Below are 17,175 nucleotides of genomic sequence, written 5' to 3'. Positions count from 1 at the left end.
TGCTCAGTATCGCTGTGCGCCGCCGCGCGCCGGCGGGTGACGCGCTCCCTTTGCTCTGGGTCACTCTACGCCCGTTTGTGCTGATGGAGGGTCTGCTCTGCCTGCGCCGCCACATCACTCTGGTCTCTGCCTCGCGTTCTGCCTCTGTGCTGCGTCACTTGGGACTGCCCATCTCCGCCCTCGGCTCCCCCTGAGTCCCCGCCTGTCTCCACGCCCACAGAGTCTGGAGGCTGAGCCATTTCCTGTTCGCTCTCACTCCATCTCAGTGGCGGATGGGGACAAGTTCTCTGCCTGAGTCACATGATCAAGGAAATCCTGCGGGGTGGGGCTGACGGGTGTGCTCAGACCATGAATCAGACAGTTCTAAATGCTGAAAAGTTTCACGACTTTGGGGTGCTTTTGAGATGGGAGGGACGGGATTTCTGTTTTTGCCTGTCCTGCCCCTTCGAAAGCCTGGATCGCTGCTGCAGCCGCTTTTTTCTCAGCAGAGACAAGGTATGATGCACCTTCCACCATACAACACCAAGCTCACGGGCACTCTTTCTGTCTTTCCCTCTGGAAAGTGCCGAGTTCCAAAGCAGTTCTCCAACTTCCCTCCATTCCGTGGTCCTGAGTATCAAGAATGGCTCATGTAACTTTCCTTTTTTCCTGGCCCACTGGGCCAACTGCTCTAACTTCCTTCACTTTTTCTCCTCTCTTAGGGAGGATATTTAAAAGAAGCTGCACTGCTGCACTGAGATCGGCGTCCATGTTAGCTCTGATCCTTCTCTCCCCACTGCAGCTCACCATCCTCCATGGAGTGGCGCTGATGTTTTTCTTCAGGGTCAGACGACCATCGCCGTGGTTCCAACCCCCCGCTCCTTTCCTCTCAGTCCGTCCAGTCTCGGTCCACTCAGACCATTGGCTCCTTGTGGCCCAAAGTGTCACAATGGCCCCCTGGTTCCACAGGTTTTATATTGTACCAATGGACTCCTGGGCTCTATGAGTTACCCTGCTTTTAGCAGTGGTTTCTTTGGTTCCAACAACCCCCTGCTGTGCCTCAATGCACCCTTGGTTCCATGAGGATCTGGAGTATCACAAAGGCTCCTTGGTTCCACGAGGCCTCACTGTGTCACAATGGACCCTCTATTCCAGGAGGCCCTACAGAGTCACAGTGGACCCTTGGGTCCATGAGGTTCCATCATGTCACAGTGGACTTTTCATTCCATGAGCTTTTGTACTGTCAACAACAGTTTCCTTGGTTCTGCAATGTCACAATGGCCCCTTGGTTCCATGAGCTTCTGGAGTGTAACAGGGTGACCTTGATTCCATGAGGTTCTGTGTTGCAAGAGGACACAAAAAGAACCACACTCAGCTGTCAGGATGTGAGATGAAAAGTAAAAGGGAAGTTTTTTTGGGGATCTCAACATATATAGTTTTTGGAATTTGGTAAAGGATTGGGGGATTAGAGGAACACCCCTCCAACCCAGGTGGTCAACTCGGAAGTCCATCACTTTGTCCTTCCACCTGGAAAGAATGTGTTGTTTATAAGATATTAATCTTTGGTTTTGTCACAAGGTGAGAAAACTCCAGCAGAAATAAAATACAATCAGAAGGCTGAAAAATCAGGGTGACAGTTCTTCAGTGTCACAATAGAAACCCTTGTTCCATTCAGCCTCCAAGTTTCACAGTGTTTGATTCCATGAGGCACCACAGTGTCCCAATGGATCCTTGGATCGATGAGGTTCCATAGCATCCCAATGGTCACCGTGGTTCCATGAGTTTCCTTAGTGTCACAATGGTCTCCATGGTTCCATTGGGCCCTGCTTTGTCACAATGGTCCCCTGGGCTCCAACAAGGCCCTGCTGTGCCACAGAGGACCCTTGGTTCCATGAGGTTCTGTGGTGTCGCCATGTTCTTCTTGAATCTGGAGTGTGACAATGGACCATTGGTTCCACGAGGCCTCACTGTGTCACAAATGTCTCCTTGATTCCATGTTTGCCACAAGGGAGACTTGTTTCTATGAGGTTCTGTACTGTCACAAATGTCTCCTTGATTCCATGAGCCCCCGCTGTGTCACAATGGACCCTTGGTTACACAAGGCCTTGCAATGTCTCAAAGGTCTCCTTGGTTCCATGAGGAAAAGTTTTGCATAAACACTGAGCAAAGCTTCCTTTACACACCTGGGAACATCTGTTTGCATTCAAAAGAGAAGTTAAAGGTGAGGATGGCACCAGCAGCTTCCATCTGCAACAGAGATCCAGGAGAGAGACAGAGAATTCAGCTGAAAGACTCAAAGAATTCTGCTGACAGAGATCATTTCTGGTCACACTGTCCCATGTAGAAAGATGACATCCTTCCAGGCAGCCTGTACTGAGCACAACCTCAGTGATATCAGCACCATGCTTTAACCAACTGTGATAAGAGGTCAAAATGACAAATAATATTAGAGGCAAAAAACAGGAAATCAAGGAACTTTGGCAAAGCATTTAATAAAACATCCAGTTCAACATAAAACTTATCATAGCAGCATTACCTTAGCCCATTTTACCTGGAAACCTTTAATTCTTAAAATGTTAAATTCCCCAAAAAACATTCCAGGTAAAAAGGATTAGAAGGAGAAAAAAGAAAGAGAGAGACAGAAAGACAGAAGAGATAAAGAAAGACACACATACAGCTACCAACTCCTAGGAGCCAGCGTGGGTGAGACACAAACCCCAGGAGAAGGAGGGTCCACACCCTGGGCTGGGCTCATGTTCTGTCTTTTAAGCCCCTGGGCCTTTGTGTGGCCACTGTGACACTGCAGAACTAAGGAGAGCATTGCTGACAGTACAGAACCTCACAGAACCAAGGGGCCATGGGGACACTGTGGGGCCTCATGGAATCAGGGGGACCATTGTGAAACTCAGGGGCCCCATGGAACCAAGGGAACATGGAACAGGCCTGGCTGGTTTGGCCTCCTGGGGGCAGCTGGACAGGTCTGGCTGAGCCTGGCATGTTGAGGGCTGCTGCTGATCTGCCCCTGAAGGCCTGGGGCTCTGTGCTCTCCTTCCTGTGGGAAAGAACTGTCCTTCTCCTCCAGGAGCCCATGGCCAAAATTGGGATTCCTCCTCCTAATTTCCTTTTATGGAAAGATTGTTCCCAGATGAAATCTGCCAGGAGAGACAGACCTGGCTGCGTTGGCCACCCAGGGGCCACCTCTCATCTGCCTTTGAAACACTGGGACCATGTGCTTTTCTTTCCTACAGGAAAAAAAGCACCTTTCATGTCCACGTGCCCATGGCCAAAGTTGAGAATCCACCTAAAGAATTCCCTATATCCAAGGATGGCTCCCAGACCAAAGCTGCCAGGAGAGACAAGTCTGGCTAGCCTTGGTTTCCAAAGAGCTGGTTCTCATCTGCCTTTGAAACACTGAGGCTCTGTGCTTTCCTTCCTAATATAGAGAACTCTTCTTCCTGTGCAGGCAGCTATGTCCAAAATTGAGATTCCACCTCCAAAATTCCCTATGTCCAAAGATTGCCCCAAAAAGGTGACAAAAAGACAAAACGTGCCAGGGAAGACAAGTCTGGCTGGTCTGGCCTATGGGTGGCCACCTGTCATCTTCTTCCAAAACACTTGGATTTTGTGTTTTTCCTTCCTACAGATAAAATCATCCATCTCAACCATGTGCCCATGGCTGAAATTGGGATTCCACCTCCAAAACCCTGTACATCCAAGGATTCCTCCAGGGCAAAAGCTGCCAGCACAAACAGGCCTGGCTGTTTTGGTTTCCTGGGATCCACCTCTTTCCTCTTCTGCCTTTGAAACACTTGGGCTCTGTGCTTTCCTTTCAGTGGAAAAGAACCATCCTGCTTATCAACACAGAAATGGCTGAATGTGGGATTCCACCTCTAAATTTCCCTATATCCAAGGGTTGGTTTCAAACAAAAGCTACCAGGACAAAGAGATCTGGATGGTCTGGGCTCTAGTGGCTGCCATTCATCTGCCCCTGAAACATTAGTGTTCCATGCTTTCCTTCCCATAGAAAAGAGCTGTTCTTCTCCTCCAGGCATTAATGTCCAAAATTGGTATGCTGCCTCTAAAATTCCCTATATCCAGGGAGAGGTCCCAGACAAAATCTGCCAGCACCATCTAATCTGGCTGCCCTTGGCCTCTGGTGACTGCTCCTCATCTGCCCCTGTGACACGGGGGCTTGGTTGGTTCCTTACTATGGAGACCATTGTGACTCTGTGGGAACTCATGGAACCAAGGGGGGCCACGGTGACACTTTGGGGCCTTGTGGGACCATGGAGACCATTAAAACCCTTCATGGCCACGTGTCACTAAGGGACATTGTGGCACCTCAGAGCCTCGTGGAACCAAGGGGCCATTGGGACACTGTGGGGCACCATAGAACCAAGGGAACATGGAACAGGTCTGGCTGGTTTGGCCTCCCAGGGGTCACCTGAAAGGTCCAGCTGATCTTGGAATGTCAAGGGCTGCTTTTCATTTCCCCATGGAACACTGGGGCTCCATGCTTTCATTCCTATGGAAAGGAATTCCCCATCCCATTATCAAAATCGATACGTCCCCGAAAAAACTGCATACATGCAAGGGTATCTCTGAAAAAAAACCCTGACAGCTCTGGATGGCCTTCTCCTTTGGTGTCGCCTCACATTTGCCTCTGAAACAATGGGGCTCTGTGCCTTCCATCCTATGGAAAACAATTGGCCTTCTTGTGCAGAGGTTGTGGCCAAAATTAGAATTTTGCTCTCAAATTCTGTATATCCAAGGATTGCTACAAGAGTAGCCAGGCTGGCCATGGCCAGTGGAGACTTTCTTAGACTGTGAGCACAATGTTTTCATTGGCCAGAATCTTAAAAACGGCCCAGAGAACTCCCAAGGTGGGGTTTGGAGGCCTCAAGCATACGACCACTTTATAGAGACAAAAGAGCTCTGTGTTCAGTGGAGAGGAGACTGAGGACAGAATAGGACTGCCCTGGAAAGGATTGAAGGGTGGCTTCAGAGATGGCAGATCCTTTTGACATAGTAGAGAACAGCCAGAGAAAGAAAGAAATAATATCAAGGACACCTGGAGAGGTCCAGACTGGGAACAGAGAGGAAGGAATTTCTCTCCCAGGGCAGGGCTGTAGTGCAACACATCCCCCAGAAGGAGCCTGGAGCAGCCCAAGGCTCTGTGTGGCCAGGCAGAGGCAGGCAGGAGGCAGAGCTGTCAGCAAAGGAAGGGCCCAGCCAGGTGGGGCAGCTGGGGGATGACGACAGCCTGCAGGGACAGAGGCGCAGGGCATGGACACCGTAGGACAGCCTGGGCTGCACAGGGCACAGGGATGGGCAGCAGCTGCAAGGCCCTGACACAGCCAACTCCTGCAGCACTTGGGCCATGGCTGCTGGGCCTGGGCCTGAGCCATCAGCAGGAGACAAGTGACCCTTGCAGCCCTGGGGCCTCATTGCCTCCTTGGCCCTGCTCAGCAGCCTGGCAGGGGCCGCCCCATGGTGCTGCCCTTGGCATTGCACATCCCCACATCCCAGTGGCCTGGGAAGAGCCCTGAGCACTGAGGGAGGGACAGGATGTGCCTTGGCAGGGGCTGGGGCTCAGGCCTTGGCCCTTGGCATTCCTGAAACACATGCAGGTTTGCTCAGCATGAGAGACAACTTTGCCTTGTTTGTTCCCCGCCTGTCATCACTGCCTGCAGTGTTCTACTCTAACTGGAACCTGGGGACACATTCTCAGTTGTGTCCCTCAATGGAACCCATTAAAACTTCAAGAAACTTTGGAGTTTTAATCTGACTTTGAGTTCCTGAGAGGTTTATTTACTGGCTCTCAGGGACTGATGTTCAGAGACTCAGCATTAAACCTCCAAGAGGCTCATTAAAGTCCTTCTGCTCTGTCTCTGCTGCAGAGCTGGGCTGTGCTCCTGGCACAGAGGCAGCTCCTGACAACCAAGAAGAGCTTAAAATCGACTTTTCTCCTGAGGAGCAGCTCCTATCCCAGCTCAGCAGGGCTGAGGGTGGTGCCTGCAGGTACCTGAGACCAGTGAAGCAGACAGATGCTCAAAGCAGCTGGAAGGACAATTCTGAGCTCATTCATGGATAAATCTTCTGACACAGTGAGTCTGTGTCTGCAGGGATCTCCTAAAGCTGACGCAGGACAGGACTGACAGCACTGTAAGGATGGCTCTGCTGCCCTTTCTGCTTTGGGGAAGGATGTGCTCCAGAGCGGGGCTGCCCTGGGCACCGTCAGAGGGACAGGGCAGGACGGCTCCCGCTGCCAGGGACGGCTGCAGGGGCTGAGGCTGGGGCTGCAGCCAGGGCTGCCCAGGGCTGTGGTGCAGAGCAGGTGCTGCAGCCCTAAGGGCTCTTGGCCAGGCCAGGGGATCTGCCACCTGCCAGGGGCAGCTCTCAGCCTGCCTGGGAGCTTCCATGGATGGTGGAGGGGAGCTGTGGGTGCAAGGAGTGCCTGCTGCCAGGGCAGGTGCTGCTGCTGTGGAGAGGGTGCTGTGTGTGCCAGGGCTGCTCAAACCTCCAGCTCATGCCCAGGTCATTTCTGAGGGGACTTTTTATGAGCAAATTCAGGGCATGAGTTTCCTGCTTCAGTCTCTGCTTTCTTCAGTCTGTGCTCCCACTTTTCCCATGGCTCAGCTGGGTGGCAATGGAAACTCAACTGTGCAGGGCAGAGCAGGGGCTGAGGCTCTTAAACCATCACACTGAGGATTCCTGGGAACCTCAGCAAGTGCCTCCACCTCCCCAGCCTCCAGATCCATCCACCAGCACCTTTCCATGGTGCCCAGGCCTGGGGGAGCTGTTCTTTAATCCCTACAGCCCCGAGCAGCTGCAGGGCAGAGCTGGCCCAGGGGCTGGGCTGGGCTCTGGCAGCAGTGGCAGGGAAGGAGCCCGGGCCCACAGGAACAGCTCAGGCTGGGACAGCTCCAGCAGCAGAGCCGTGGGCAGGGAGGGAGGGAGGCAGTGCTGAGGGAAGCCCTGCTGCAGGGGACATGTGGCACCTGCCAGCCCTGCCCTGCAGGGCACACACTGCCCTGAGCAGCACAGCTCCTGTGTCCCCTCCCAGCCAGCACAGCCCTCAGCCCAGGGGCTCGGGGCCCTCAGTCCCCTCCTGGGCCAGCAGAGCAGCCCCAGAGATGAAGGGCATCTCTCCTGCCATGTGCCCATTCCCTGCTGACCAGGGCCTCAGGGCCACTGTCCTGCACTGCTGCTGCCTGGCAGGGGCTGTGCAAGGCTGGGCAGGGAAAGGCTTTTCCTCAGGGCCCGGCTCTTTCTCTCCTTGCCTTGCCCAGGTGCTCCTGGCATTGCTGAGGGGCTCTCTGGGAATGGCAGTTGCAGCTGCAGGCTCAGGCCCAGCCCTCGGGCTCCTCCTGTGCAGGGTGAGCACAGCAATGGCGTGTCCCAGCTCCCTCTGCCTCGGAGAGCCCTGGGCAGGGCAGGCTGGCAGGCTGGGAATGAGCTGACTCTGCCTGACTTTGGGAAAGGCAGGAGCCACTTTGTGTACCTGGGATCCCTCTGCTGTCAGCAGTGTCTCCTGCCTTTCCAGGGTAACATAGGAGTGGAGCTCAGAGAGGTGCAAGTCCAGGGCAGCTGGGAACAGGAGAGAGGGACAGAGCAGCTCCCCTCAGTCTGCACTAAACCTCAGACAATTCTCCTGCCTCACTGGGATCTGTTTTCCCCATGTACAGCAGAATCTCTCATTCTGCCTCCTGCAATTCCCATCCCTTTGCAGATCTCATGCCTTAGGAGGAGATTCTTTTTTCCATGTTCAAACACCAGGACTGGCCCCTGCCCTCACTGTTCCCCTGCACTCACTGGGGCTCAGGGATCACTCCCAGGTGTCCTGCAGGTCGAGGTCTGGCTCCTCACTGAAAATTGGCCAGCAGCAATCAGGGCTCCAGCAACCAAGGTGAAGGAAATTGTCCTAGACATAGACAACGGGGAGGTGTTTAGTGGCAAGAAACAATCTTTGAGCAAGGGCTTTGACTTTTCTGTGAGAAATCTCCCCTGAAATGTCACTGTCTTTCCTCCTTCTGCAGGTTAGGATGTCCAGAGATGGCAAATGTCCAACAGCAGCTCCATCAGCCACTTCCTCCTGCTGCCATTGGCAGACACGAGGCAGCTGCAGCTCCTGCACTTCTGCCTCTTCCTGGGCATCTCCCTGGCTGCCCTCCTGGGCAACGGCCTCGTCATCAGCGCCGTGGCCTCCAGCCACCACCTGCACAGCCCCATGTTCTTCTTCCTGCTCCACCTGGCCCTCACCGACCTGGGCTCCATCCTCACCACTGTCCCCAAAGCCATGCACAATTCCCTCTGGGACACCAGGCACATCTCCTACACAGGATGTGCTGCACAGCTCTTTCTGTTTGTATTTTTCATTTCAGCAGAGGTTTCTCTCCTGACCATCATGTGCTATGACCGCTACGTGTCCATCTGCAAACCCCTGAACTACGGGACCCTCCTGGGCAGCAGAGCTTGTGCCCACATGGCAGCAGCTGCCTGGGCCAGTGCCTTTCTCTACTCTCTGCTGCACACAGCCAATACATTTTCCCTGCCCCTGTGCCATGGCAATGCCGTGGGCCAGTTCTTCTGTGAAATCCCACACATCCTCAAGCTCTCCTGCTCACACTCCAAACTCAGGGAACTTGGGCTTCTTGGTTTTAGTGCCTTTTTATCATTTGGCTGTTTTGTGTTCATTTTTTTCTCCTATGTGCAGATCTTCAGGGCTGTGCTGAGGATCCCCTCTGAGCAGGGACGGCACAAAGCCTTTTCCACCTGCCTCCCTCACCTGGCCGTGCTGTCCCTATTTCTCAGCACCTCATTTGTTTCCTACCTGAAGCCCCCCTCCATCTCCTTCCCATCCCTGGATCTGTCACTGTCAGTTCTGTACTCAGTGGTGCCTCCAGCCCTGAACCCCCTGATCTACAGCCTGAGGAACCAGGAGCTCAAGACTGCAGTGTGGACACTGATCACTGGACAATTTCAGAAACACCAAACTGCTGGCTAATTTCTGCAAATCACTTGTAATAAAAGTCATCTTTGATAGCACTTGCTGTTTTGAATATTGTGGTTTCTTTCTTTGTTTAGTTTTCAATGGTGCTCACAAAGAGAGGCCACTGTTTGTGTCCTTTCTTGTTTTGGTTCTTTCCAACTTTGCTGTGACCCTAGACTGTATCAATGAGGAGCTGTGCTTTTAGGAACTTTAAATGAAATAAAGGATCTCCCAGTAAGGTTTTCAGCAGAGATCCTCTTTTTGTTCCCTTCTCTGTCACTGCAGCAGCAATGTCTGTGTGCAGAGCTGGGGGCAGATCAGGGCTGGCACAGCAGCTGTGCCCAGCACCAGCAGCCCTTGGTGTTGCCAGTGCTGCTGCCGTGGCCCTGCCCCGCTGCCCTCCTGGCCCTGGTGTTGCTGTAGGGCCTGAGGGCTCTTGGGGCCGGGCACAGGGCTGGGGGTAGCAGTGCCGGGGCTGCAGCAGGGACAGGCCATGGGCACTGCTGGGGCAGCGCTGATGCCTCAGGGCAGGACCTGGGGGCTCCAGGCTCCTTGCCCAGGCTCTCTCCAGAACACGCCCAGGCCAATGCTCAGCACAGAAAAGCCCCGTGAGCAGCCGCAGGGTGGCTGTGGGCAGGCTGGGGACAAACAGCATGGCTGGGGCTCTGCAAGGTCCCTGGGGGAGATGGGAAGGAGCAGCAGAGCAGGGGCTGATCCATCTCCACTGCACTGGACACCCCAGGGCAGCGTCCCAGAGCATCCTCTTGCACCTGCCAACAACATCCCCCCTGTGCAGCCCTGGCCTCTCCCCCAGCTCACACAGGTGCCACATCCTTGCAGGCACAGACACGATAGCACTGGCTCAGGAGCCCCTGTTTGCAGTGCCCAGAGCAGGCCTGAGCACCCCCATGGTGTTGGTGTGGGGAGATGAACCTGAGGGAGCACAAATGCCATCAGCCCCTGGGGCCAGGATGGGCTGGGGGACAGGAGGGAATCTCCTCACTTTTGTTGTGGCCTCTGAGGTCACACAGAAAGTTTGTTCTCATGAGCTGTGAGTTTCCTGTTCCACTGCAGATGTTATTGCTCAGGGCCAGGGCTGCCTGGCAGCCACCTCCAAACTGCCCTGAGCATTTCCTTTGCTCCATCTTTGCTTTCTTTCCTCTTTCCTGCCCTAGATTTCTCCCTGTTGCTCATCCCTGTCCCCTCCACTGCAAACAGCCCATCCCTGGTTGACCTTTCCTCTCTGGCCCCTCTCCCCATTTCAATTCCTAGATTTACACCATGGAAATGTCCCTTGGGGAGCAGGATCATCCTCCAAGTGCTTCAGGAACTGTCTGCAGGCTCCTGCAGTGCCTGGTGCTGTTCCCTTGCCAGAGGCACCACAGGCCAGGGGGGCACATCTGGGCTGCTGTGTCTGGCTGTGGGGCTCCCTGTTCTGGGCAATGAGGAGGAGCTGCAGAGGCTCTGCAGGACTGACAGGATGGGCTTTGGGGCTGTGAGGAGAAGCTGAGGGACCTGGGCTGCTGGACCTTTTGAAGAGGAGGACCAGGGCTCATCCTGCAAATGCTGCAAGGGTGGTTTCAGAGAATCACAGGATCAGGAAAGCTGGAAAAGACCTTGGAGATGATCAAGTCCAACCTGTGCCCTAAAACCACCTTGTCTCCCCTGAGCCTCCTCTTTTCCAGGATAAACAATTCCAGCTCCATAAGCCACTCTTCAGAGGACTTGTGCTCCAGACCTTTCACCTGCCTTGTTGCCCTTCTCTGGACATGCTCCAGCCCCTCCATGTCCTTCCTAAACTGGGGGCCCAGAACTGAACACAGCACTTGAGGTGCTGCCAGCAAGTGCTAAGTACAGGGGAAGAATCACTGCCCTGCTCCTGCTGGCCACACCATTCCTGATCCAGGCCAGGGGCCATTGGCCTTCTTGGCCACCTGGGCACACTGCTGCCTCATGTCCAGCCTGCTGTCCAGCACTGCCCCAGCTCCCTTTCTGCCTGGCCACTCTCCAGCCACTCTGTCCCCAGCCTGGAGCATTGCAGGGGCGGCACAAAGCCTTTTCCACCTGCCTCCCTCACCTGGTTGTGTTTTCTTTGTTTATCAGCACTGGCATTTTTGCCTACCTTAAGCCCCTCTCCCTCTCCTTCTCATCCCTGGATCTGGCCCTGTCAGTTCTGTACTCAGTGGTGCCTCCAGCCCTGAACCCCCTGATCTACAGCCTGAGGAACCAGGAGCTCAAGGCTGCAGTGTGGACACTGATCACTGGATGATTTCACTAACACTAAACTGCTTGCCTGTTTCTACAAATCACTTGTAATAAAAGCCTTCTTTGATAGCACTTGTTGATTTGGTTGTGTTTAGTTTTTGTTTATTTTCCAATGGTGTTCACAAAGAGAGGCCACTGTGTCCTGTCTTGTTTTGATTGTCTCCTGTGGAGAAGATAGCTGAGGAATGGGTAGAGGATAAGGGACACAATAGCTCTTAGACTAATATTGTAACTAGAAGCTAGGACAAGGCCAGCATGAGAATGAGGGAGAGAAACTGAAATCATGAGAAAAGAGGAACTGAACACTACAAGGCGATACAACTGTTGCAATATGCTGCTATAACATGAAGTAAGCTATTGTGTAGTCACTACCAATCAGGAGCTTGGCTTTTGCAATATGTATGAACTAATTATTTAGAATATAAATGTAAACGAGAAAACAAATAAAATTGAGCCTGATTGATCAACATCGGTTGAGTCAGTCTCCCTCTTTTCAACAAATGGTGACCCCAGGACAGGATACCGCACCACAGTTGGAAAAGTACAAGTTCAGGTCCTGCAAGCAGAGGGACAGCGAAAGAAGAGCTTCCACGCCCCGGTGCTCACATCGGTGGGGCCAGCTGATACGTGCTGCCGAGACCTTGGGGAGCTGCACAGCTCTGACTGACATGGAGAGGCAAGCAGCATATGACTTATTTGCCTGTGTGCTAGAAAAATGGCAAGTCCAGGGTACAGATATTAAAAAAGAGTTGCGAGGCCTGCTAGCATATGGGTATGCTAAGGGGTGCTTTATGAACCCCCATACAGTACATGAGCTTTCTGAATGGCGAAAATTTGGGGATAAGATATGGGAGGCAAGTTTAGATGATGATAAAACAGCTAAGAAATTAGGGAAACAGTGGCGAGCAGTACATAATGCTCTCCTGCAACACCAAGTAGAAAAACGAGCAGCTCAGCAGACAGTAGCAGCCCAGGGAATGAATCTGATGTATTCATCAGAGTCAGACTTTCCTTTGCCTCCTGCATGTACAACAGTACATGTGCCTCCAGAGCAAATGGGTGCCACCAGAGGGGACACGGTGGCTGCAGACTCTGTACCATCGGCTCCCCCAATGCCTCCAGTCGCTGCAGGTCAGCTGACAGATTCATGTCCATTACCATGGACTGGGGAGAGCGATGAAACTATTCCAAAAGTTGAATCAGATTTGACAGAGGTGGTGGCCAGGAATCGGAGGGAGGCATGGAGTGCACTAGCTAGAGAAGGAGTAGAACAAGGGGATGCACAGATGATAGAAGCAGGGAACTTGATGGCATGCCCGGTAATAAATAATCCTGCACCGGGAGGAGGTGTCACTGCCCAATTGACTTCCCTTGATTGGAAATTACTTTCCCAATTGCGCTCCACTGTTAGCCAATATGGGGTAAACAGTGAGCCTGCTCGGCAAATGCTGGATTATATCTGGGGTACATGTTTGCTGTTGCCAGCAGATTGTTGGGGTATTTCTAAGCTTGTGTTTACACCCCACCAACTCTTGTTATTTCAAGCTCACTGGCAAGCACTAGCACAGGAGTCAGTTGCCACACAGAGACAACCTGGAGATCCTCTACATAGGGTTACCTTAGATGAATTGCTGGGAATAGGCAATTGAATAAGGACAGAGGCACAGGCTCTGTTAGGACCGGAAAAATGTCGAGAGGTCATGAAGCTCGCTAGAGCTGCTATGGATAAGGTAAAAGATCCACATGGAACCCCTATATATATGAGAATAAAACAGGGTAGGGAAGAACCATTAAGCAAATTTGTAGATCGACTAGTAGAAGGAATAGAAAAGGCTAGAGTGCCACTCTATATGCAAGGAGCTATGTTAAAACAGTGTATACTCCAAAATGGTAATCAGGCTACAAAAAAACAAGTTAACATCTTGGAGGCTAATTGGTCTGTTGAAGAGGCTCTAGAGAAAGCAGCATCTGTACCCTCTGGGCCTCAGTCTATGTTAGTTGAGGCAGTGAAAGAGTCAGTGGAAGCTGTTAAGCAATTAGGGGAGGCATTGAGAGGAGGGCAGAAGCAGCAAACGCAGGCATTGGCTGCCCTGACATCACTGCGAGCAGCAAGTACAGCGAGAACTGGACCGGCTCCAGCCAGAACGATAACCTGCTTTCATTGCGGAGAGCAGTCCTAGCAACAGGAGTCACCAATCTCTTTGCCCTGTCTCCTCCCTTTGTGCCTACACCTCAGGATCAGCCGCCCTGGACTTGGCAGCCACAGTGGACATATCTATTAAGGACAATCGCCCTGTGCCAATTCCCACTGGAGTAAAGGGACCAGTAACCTATCAGGGACAGTCGGTTCCTGCTTTACTTTTGGGACGATCTTCTACTTTTTGAAAAGGATTCGACATTACTGTGGGACTTTGATTTTACAGGCGAGATTTGTATTTTGGCACGGACACTGTATCCTCCAGTGCTCACTCCAGCTGGCACCCGGATAGCTCAATTGTTACCATTTTCGACCTTGGCTCCGGAACATTGCTCGGAAACACAAAGAGGATACTATGGTCTTGGCTCTACAGGAGGATCAGCATTCTTAACACTGGGCCTGCTGAAGTACAATATGTTGGTTGAGGTCACATGTGTGTGCTTACACCCACAGTTCCTGTGTGGATTACCAGCTGCTGGATGCAAGCAGGGAATGACAGCACCCAGCAGCCCAGCAGAACGAGAGAGGCATCGCCTGCTCCTGATCCTTCCACCTGTGATCGCTCAGCTCCAGCCAGTGTGGCCTAATCCTCTAGTAGTAGAAAACAGAACTGATGTACTAACATTGTTGCATGAACTACAAAGCACCCGACTACGATTAATTAAGAGTTCTAACTGTCTGCACTGCGACAAGCCTAACTGTGGTGCTTGGGTAAAAATATATTGTGGGGCTTGTTGCAGACAGTGGTGGGTCTTTCAACAGCAGCTTGCACACCCATGGTGCCCACGCTGCTCCTTTTATTGGCATCATTATAATTGACAGACAGCCATAAAAAATTATACAGGGTGCGGTATTGTGCTAGAAGCAGTAAACCTTGTTCAAGATTTAGGTGAAAGAGATAGGCTGGAATTGGTATTTTTAATAGAAAGAGAGGTGTGTCGCCTGTTGGCACAAAAGGCTACTCGCATATTGCAGACAACCTGCAAATATGGGGTGGGGATACCTCATATGCATCAGGTGGATCCTGCTGATTGGGATATGTGTTGTCGCTGCTGGGCTCACAGAGCTACCAAAAACAGACGAAAGGCAAAACATGTGGGACACTTGGGTTAATAAATTTGGTCAGGATAATTTGTGTTTATCACCTGCCATGCCTTCCAATCCATTTCGCACTTGTTTAATTGGAAAACAAGAATGTGCGAGGGAAGCGTGGAAAAGTTACATTTCTCATTGGCAAAATGAGACAGCAGCACAACGGGAATATTGCTCTTGGTTTGCTGAAATCATTCAGCAAGGCAGTACTTTTCACCATAATCCTCTCCTGCCATATTGATTTGGCTATATAGCTCGGGAAACACCATCTTCTTGGAGCCCTTGTTCAGCAATTAAAGAAAAGGGGGGAGAATAGGGGAGAGGAGAAAGACATTCGGGTATTAGAATGGTTACAGCCACCCATACAACAATGTAAAACTGTTTTTCAAAAATCAGAAATGTTGGCAGTCCTTATCCATAAAGGCAGACAGCGTGCACGACAGATTACAGGGAATGAGCCAGGCACTATTCTGTTGCCAATAGCTCGAGATATACTGCAATGGTACATTGAAAATCGTGAGGAGGTGGACCTTGCCCTGCTGGGAGGAGGGGCCACAATTGTGACAACGGTAAAGTGGCCCCCACCCTTGCGATGGGTGGGAGAACAACAGTGGCTGAGCAAACCTCTGCGGAGTGAACAGCCCATCCCAGAAGCAATCACAGTTTTTACAGATGCTGGGAAAAGGTCACAAAAAGCTGCTATTACATGGCAGCAGGGAAATGAATGGCAAGAAGTAATATTGCCTGCTGAAGAGGGGGATTCTTTACAAACTTTGGAATTGTCAGCTGTTGTATGGGTCATGACAAATTTGTCAGAGCCGGTGAACATTGTTAGAGATTTGTTATATATTGCTGGGATAGTGCAGAGAATTGAGGGTTCAGAAATAAGACAATAAGATAACAAGAGACTAGAGAACCTTCTCATTCAATTAAGGTTGGCAATTCAAACAAGAACACACCCCTATGCAGTTATTCACATTCGCAGTCATAAGTGGGACATTGGGTTAGGCGAAGGAAATGATAGAGCTGCTAAGCTGGTTGCAGTAGCAGGAACACCACCCCTGCCCCCCCAGAACCAAGCTAGGGAGTCACACGCTATATTTCATCAGAATGCCAAGGGGTTGATGCGAGCATTTAAGATAACCTCAACAGAGGCTACTGATATAGTAAGAGCTTGTCCCATTTGTAGTTACCACAATGGAAGGGTCGGTACAGGAGTGAGAGTCAACCCCCGGGGACAGAGACCAAATGAAATATGGCAAATGGATCTTACTAATATTCCATCATTTGGTAGACTAAAATATGTGCATGTTACAGTGGACACATATAGCAAGTATGTATGGGCTACAGCTCAGGCAGGAGAACGGGCCAGTCATGTACTTCAACATCTTACTGCCTGCTTTGCAGTCATGGGAGTGCCAAAGACAATAAAAACTGATAACGGCCCTTCATATACTAGCTCTCGTGTCACAACCCTCCTGCAAACTTGGGGGGTGGAACATAAAACAGGCATTCCTCACTCACCCACTGGGCAGGCTGTGGTAGAGCACACACATGGAATGCTTAAAGCATATTTAAAGAAACAAGAGACAGTGACAGATTTACAGCAGAGATTGACCACTGTGTTATTTGTAATAAATCATTTGTGTGTGTTTGGAGATTTAAAGGAGCCAGCAGCCGTGAGGCATGCTAAGGGCCCTAATAATGAACATCAAACCAATGTATGGGTTAAATACAAAGATCCTAAAACAGGCATTTGGCTGGAACCAGCAAAAGTGCTGTTCTGGGGGCGTGGTTATCTGTGTGTTTCTACCCCCATAGGCTCACAGTAGATCCCAGCAAAAAATGCCAGGCCATATTATGGCAAAAATTTCTGAATGAGCAGTTGGAGGACCTTGTTATCTAGGGAAGCTTACCTTGTTTGCCCCGAACATAACACAAGTGTTTGCAGCCACTCATACTGCTGTAACACGGCATCATAAGCGTGCCATGAACCAGTTGAGTCCTAACTGCAATGACAAAGTAAATTTGTGGGATCCCCCAGGAGTGATCGTTGCCTCCATCCTTGCCCCAGGTGTAGCAGGGTCACAAGCCTTAACGCAGTTACGGTGATTGGCTTGTTAGACAGGTAAACAACATCACATCCAACATTATATCTGATTTGGTAACTAATGTTAGCAGCGATGACAATCTTTATGGGCCCTTGATAAAAATTGATGACAAAGTAGAATTATAGAGTTCTGCAGCTCGTATTTTTGCATCTATAACCCCTGGAGTTGGCACAGCTCATGCATTAGTGTCACTTAATACACTTGCATGTTGGGCTATAAAGCAGGCAAATGTTACTACAGAGGTCATATCAGCACTCACTCAGGACGTAAACAGCCTGAGACACACAGTCCTTCAGAACAGAGCCGCTATAAACTTTTGGTCTAACACCATGGCTAACTCAGCTTTTAAAAGAAGGGCTACGATTTTTGCTTATGATTTTAATTGTCATTCTATGTGTAATATTAGTGTTTGCTTGCTTTTTTCATCGTCAGTCCCAAGTGCTTGCAACCATTAAAGAAAAAGGGGGAATTGTGGAGAGGATAGCTGAGGAATAAGTAGAGGATAAGGGACACAATAGCTCTCAGACTAATATTGTAAC

The 17,175-nt window shown here is 51.1% G+C and overlaps 3 protein-coding genes across 3 annotated transcripts in view; 2 read left to right on the top strand and 1 right to left on the bottom strand.

The window, feature by feature from the left end:
* The window catches only part of LOC310920762 (olfactory receptor 14J1-like), a gene marked incomplete at its 3' end in the record, with an annotated part of 1,005,486 nt that overhangs the window by 303,415 nt on the left and 684,896 nt on the right, over window positions 1–17,175 (top strand). The gene's annotated exons all lie outside the window — the stretch shown is intronic.
* The window catches only part of LOC310920778 (olfactory receptor 14J1-like), a gene marked incomplete at its 3' end in the record, with an annotated part of 303,434 nt that overhangs the window by 162,967 nt on the left and 123,292 nt on the right, over window positions 1–17,175 (bottom strand). The window lies entirely within an intron of this gene.
* On the top strand, window positions 8,042–8,986 carry LOC310920771 (olfactory receptor 14J1-like; the record flags this gene model as incomplete). The annotated part of the gene is made up of 1 exon (XM_083880826.1): window positions 8,042–8,986. The coding sequence occupies one exon, from the start codon at window positions 8,042–8,044 to the stop codon at window positions 8,984–8,986; it is 945 nt and encodes a 314-aa protein (XP_083736952.1).

This window comes from Zosterops lateralis (assembly GCF_965231275.1).
Source record: "Zosterops lateralis genome assembly, chromosome: 31".
Lineage (NCBI taxonomy): Eukaryota > Metazoa > Chordata > Aves > Passeriformes > Zosteropidae > Zosterops > Zosterops lateralis.
Note: the sequence above shows the minus strand (reverse complement) of the source record. Positions and strands in the feature narration are given on the sequence as shown.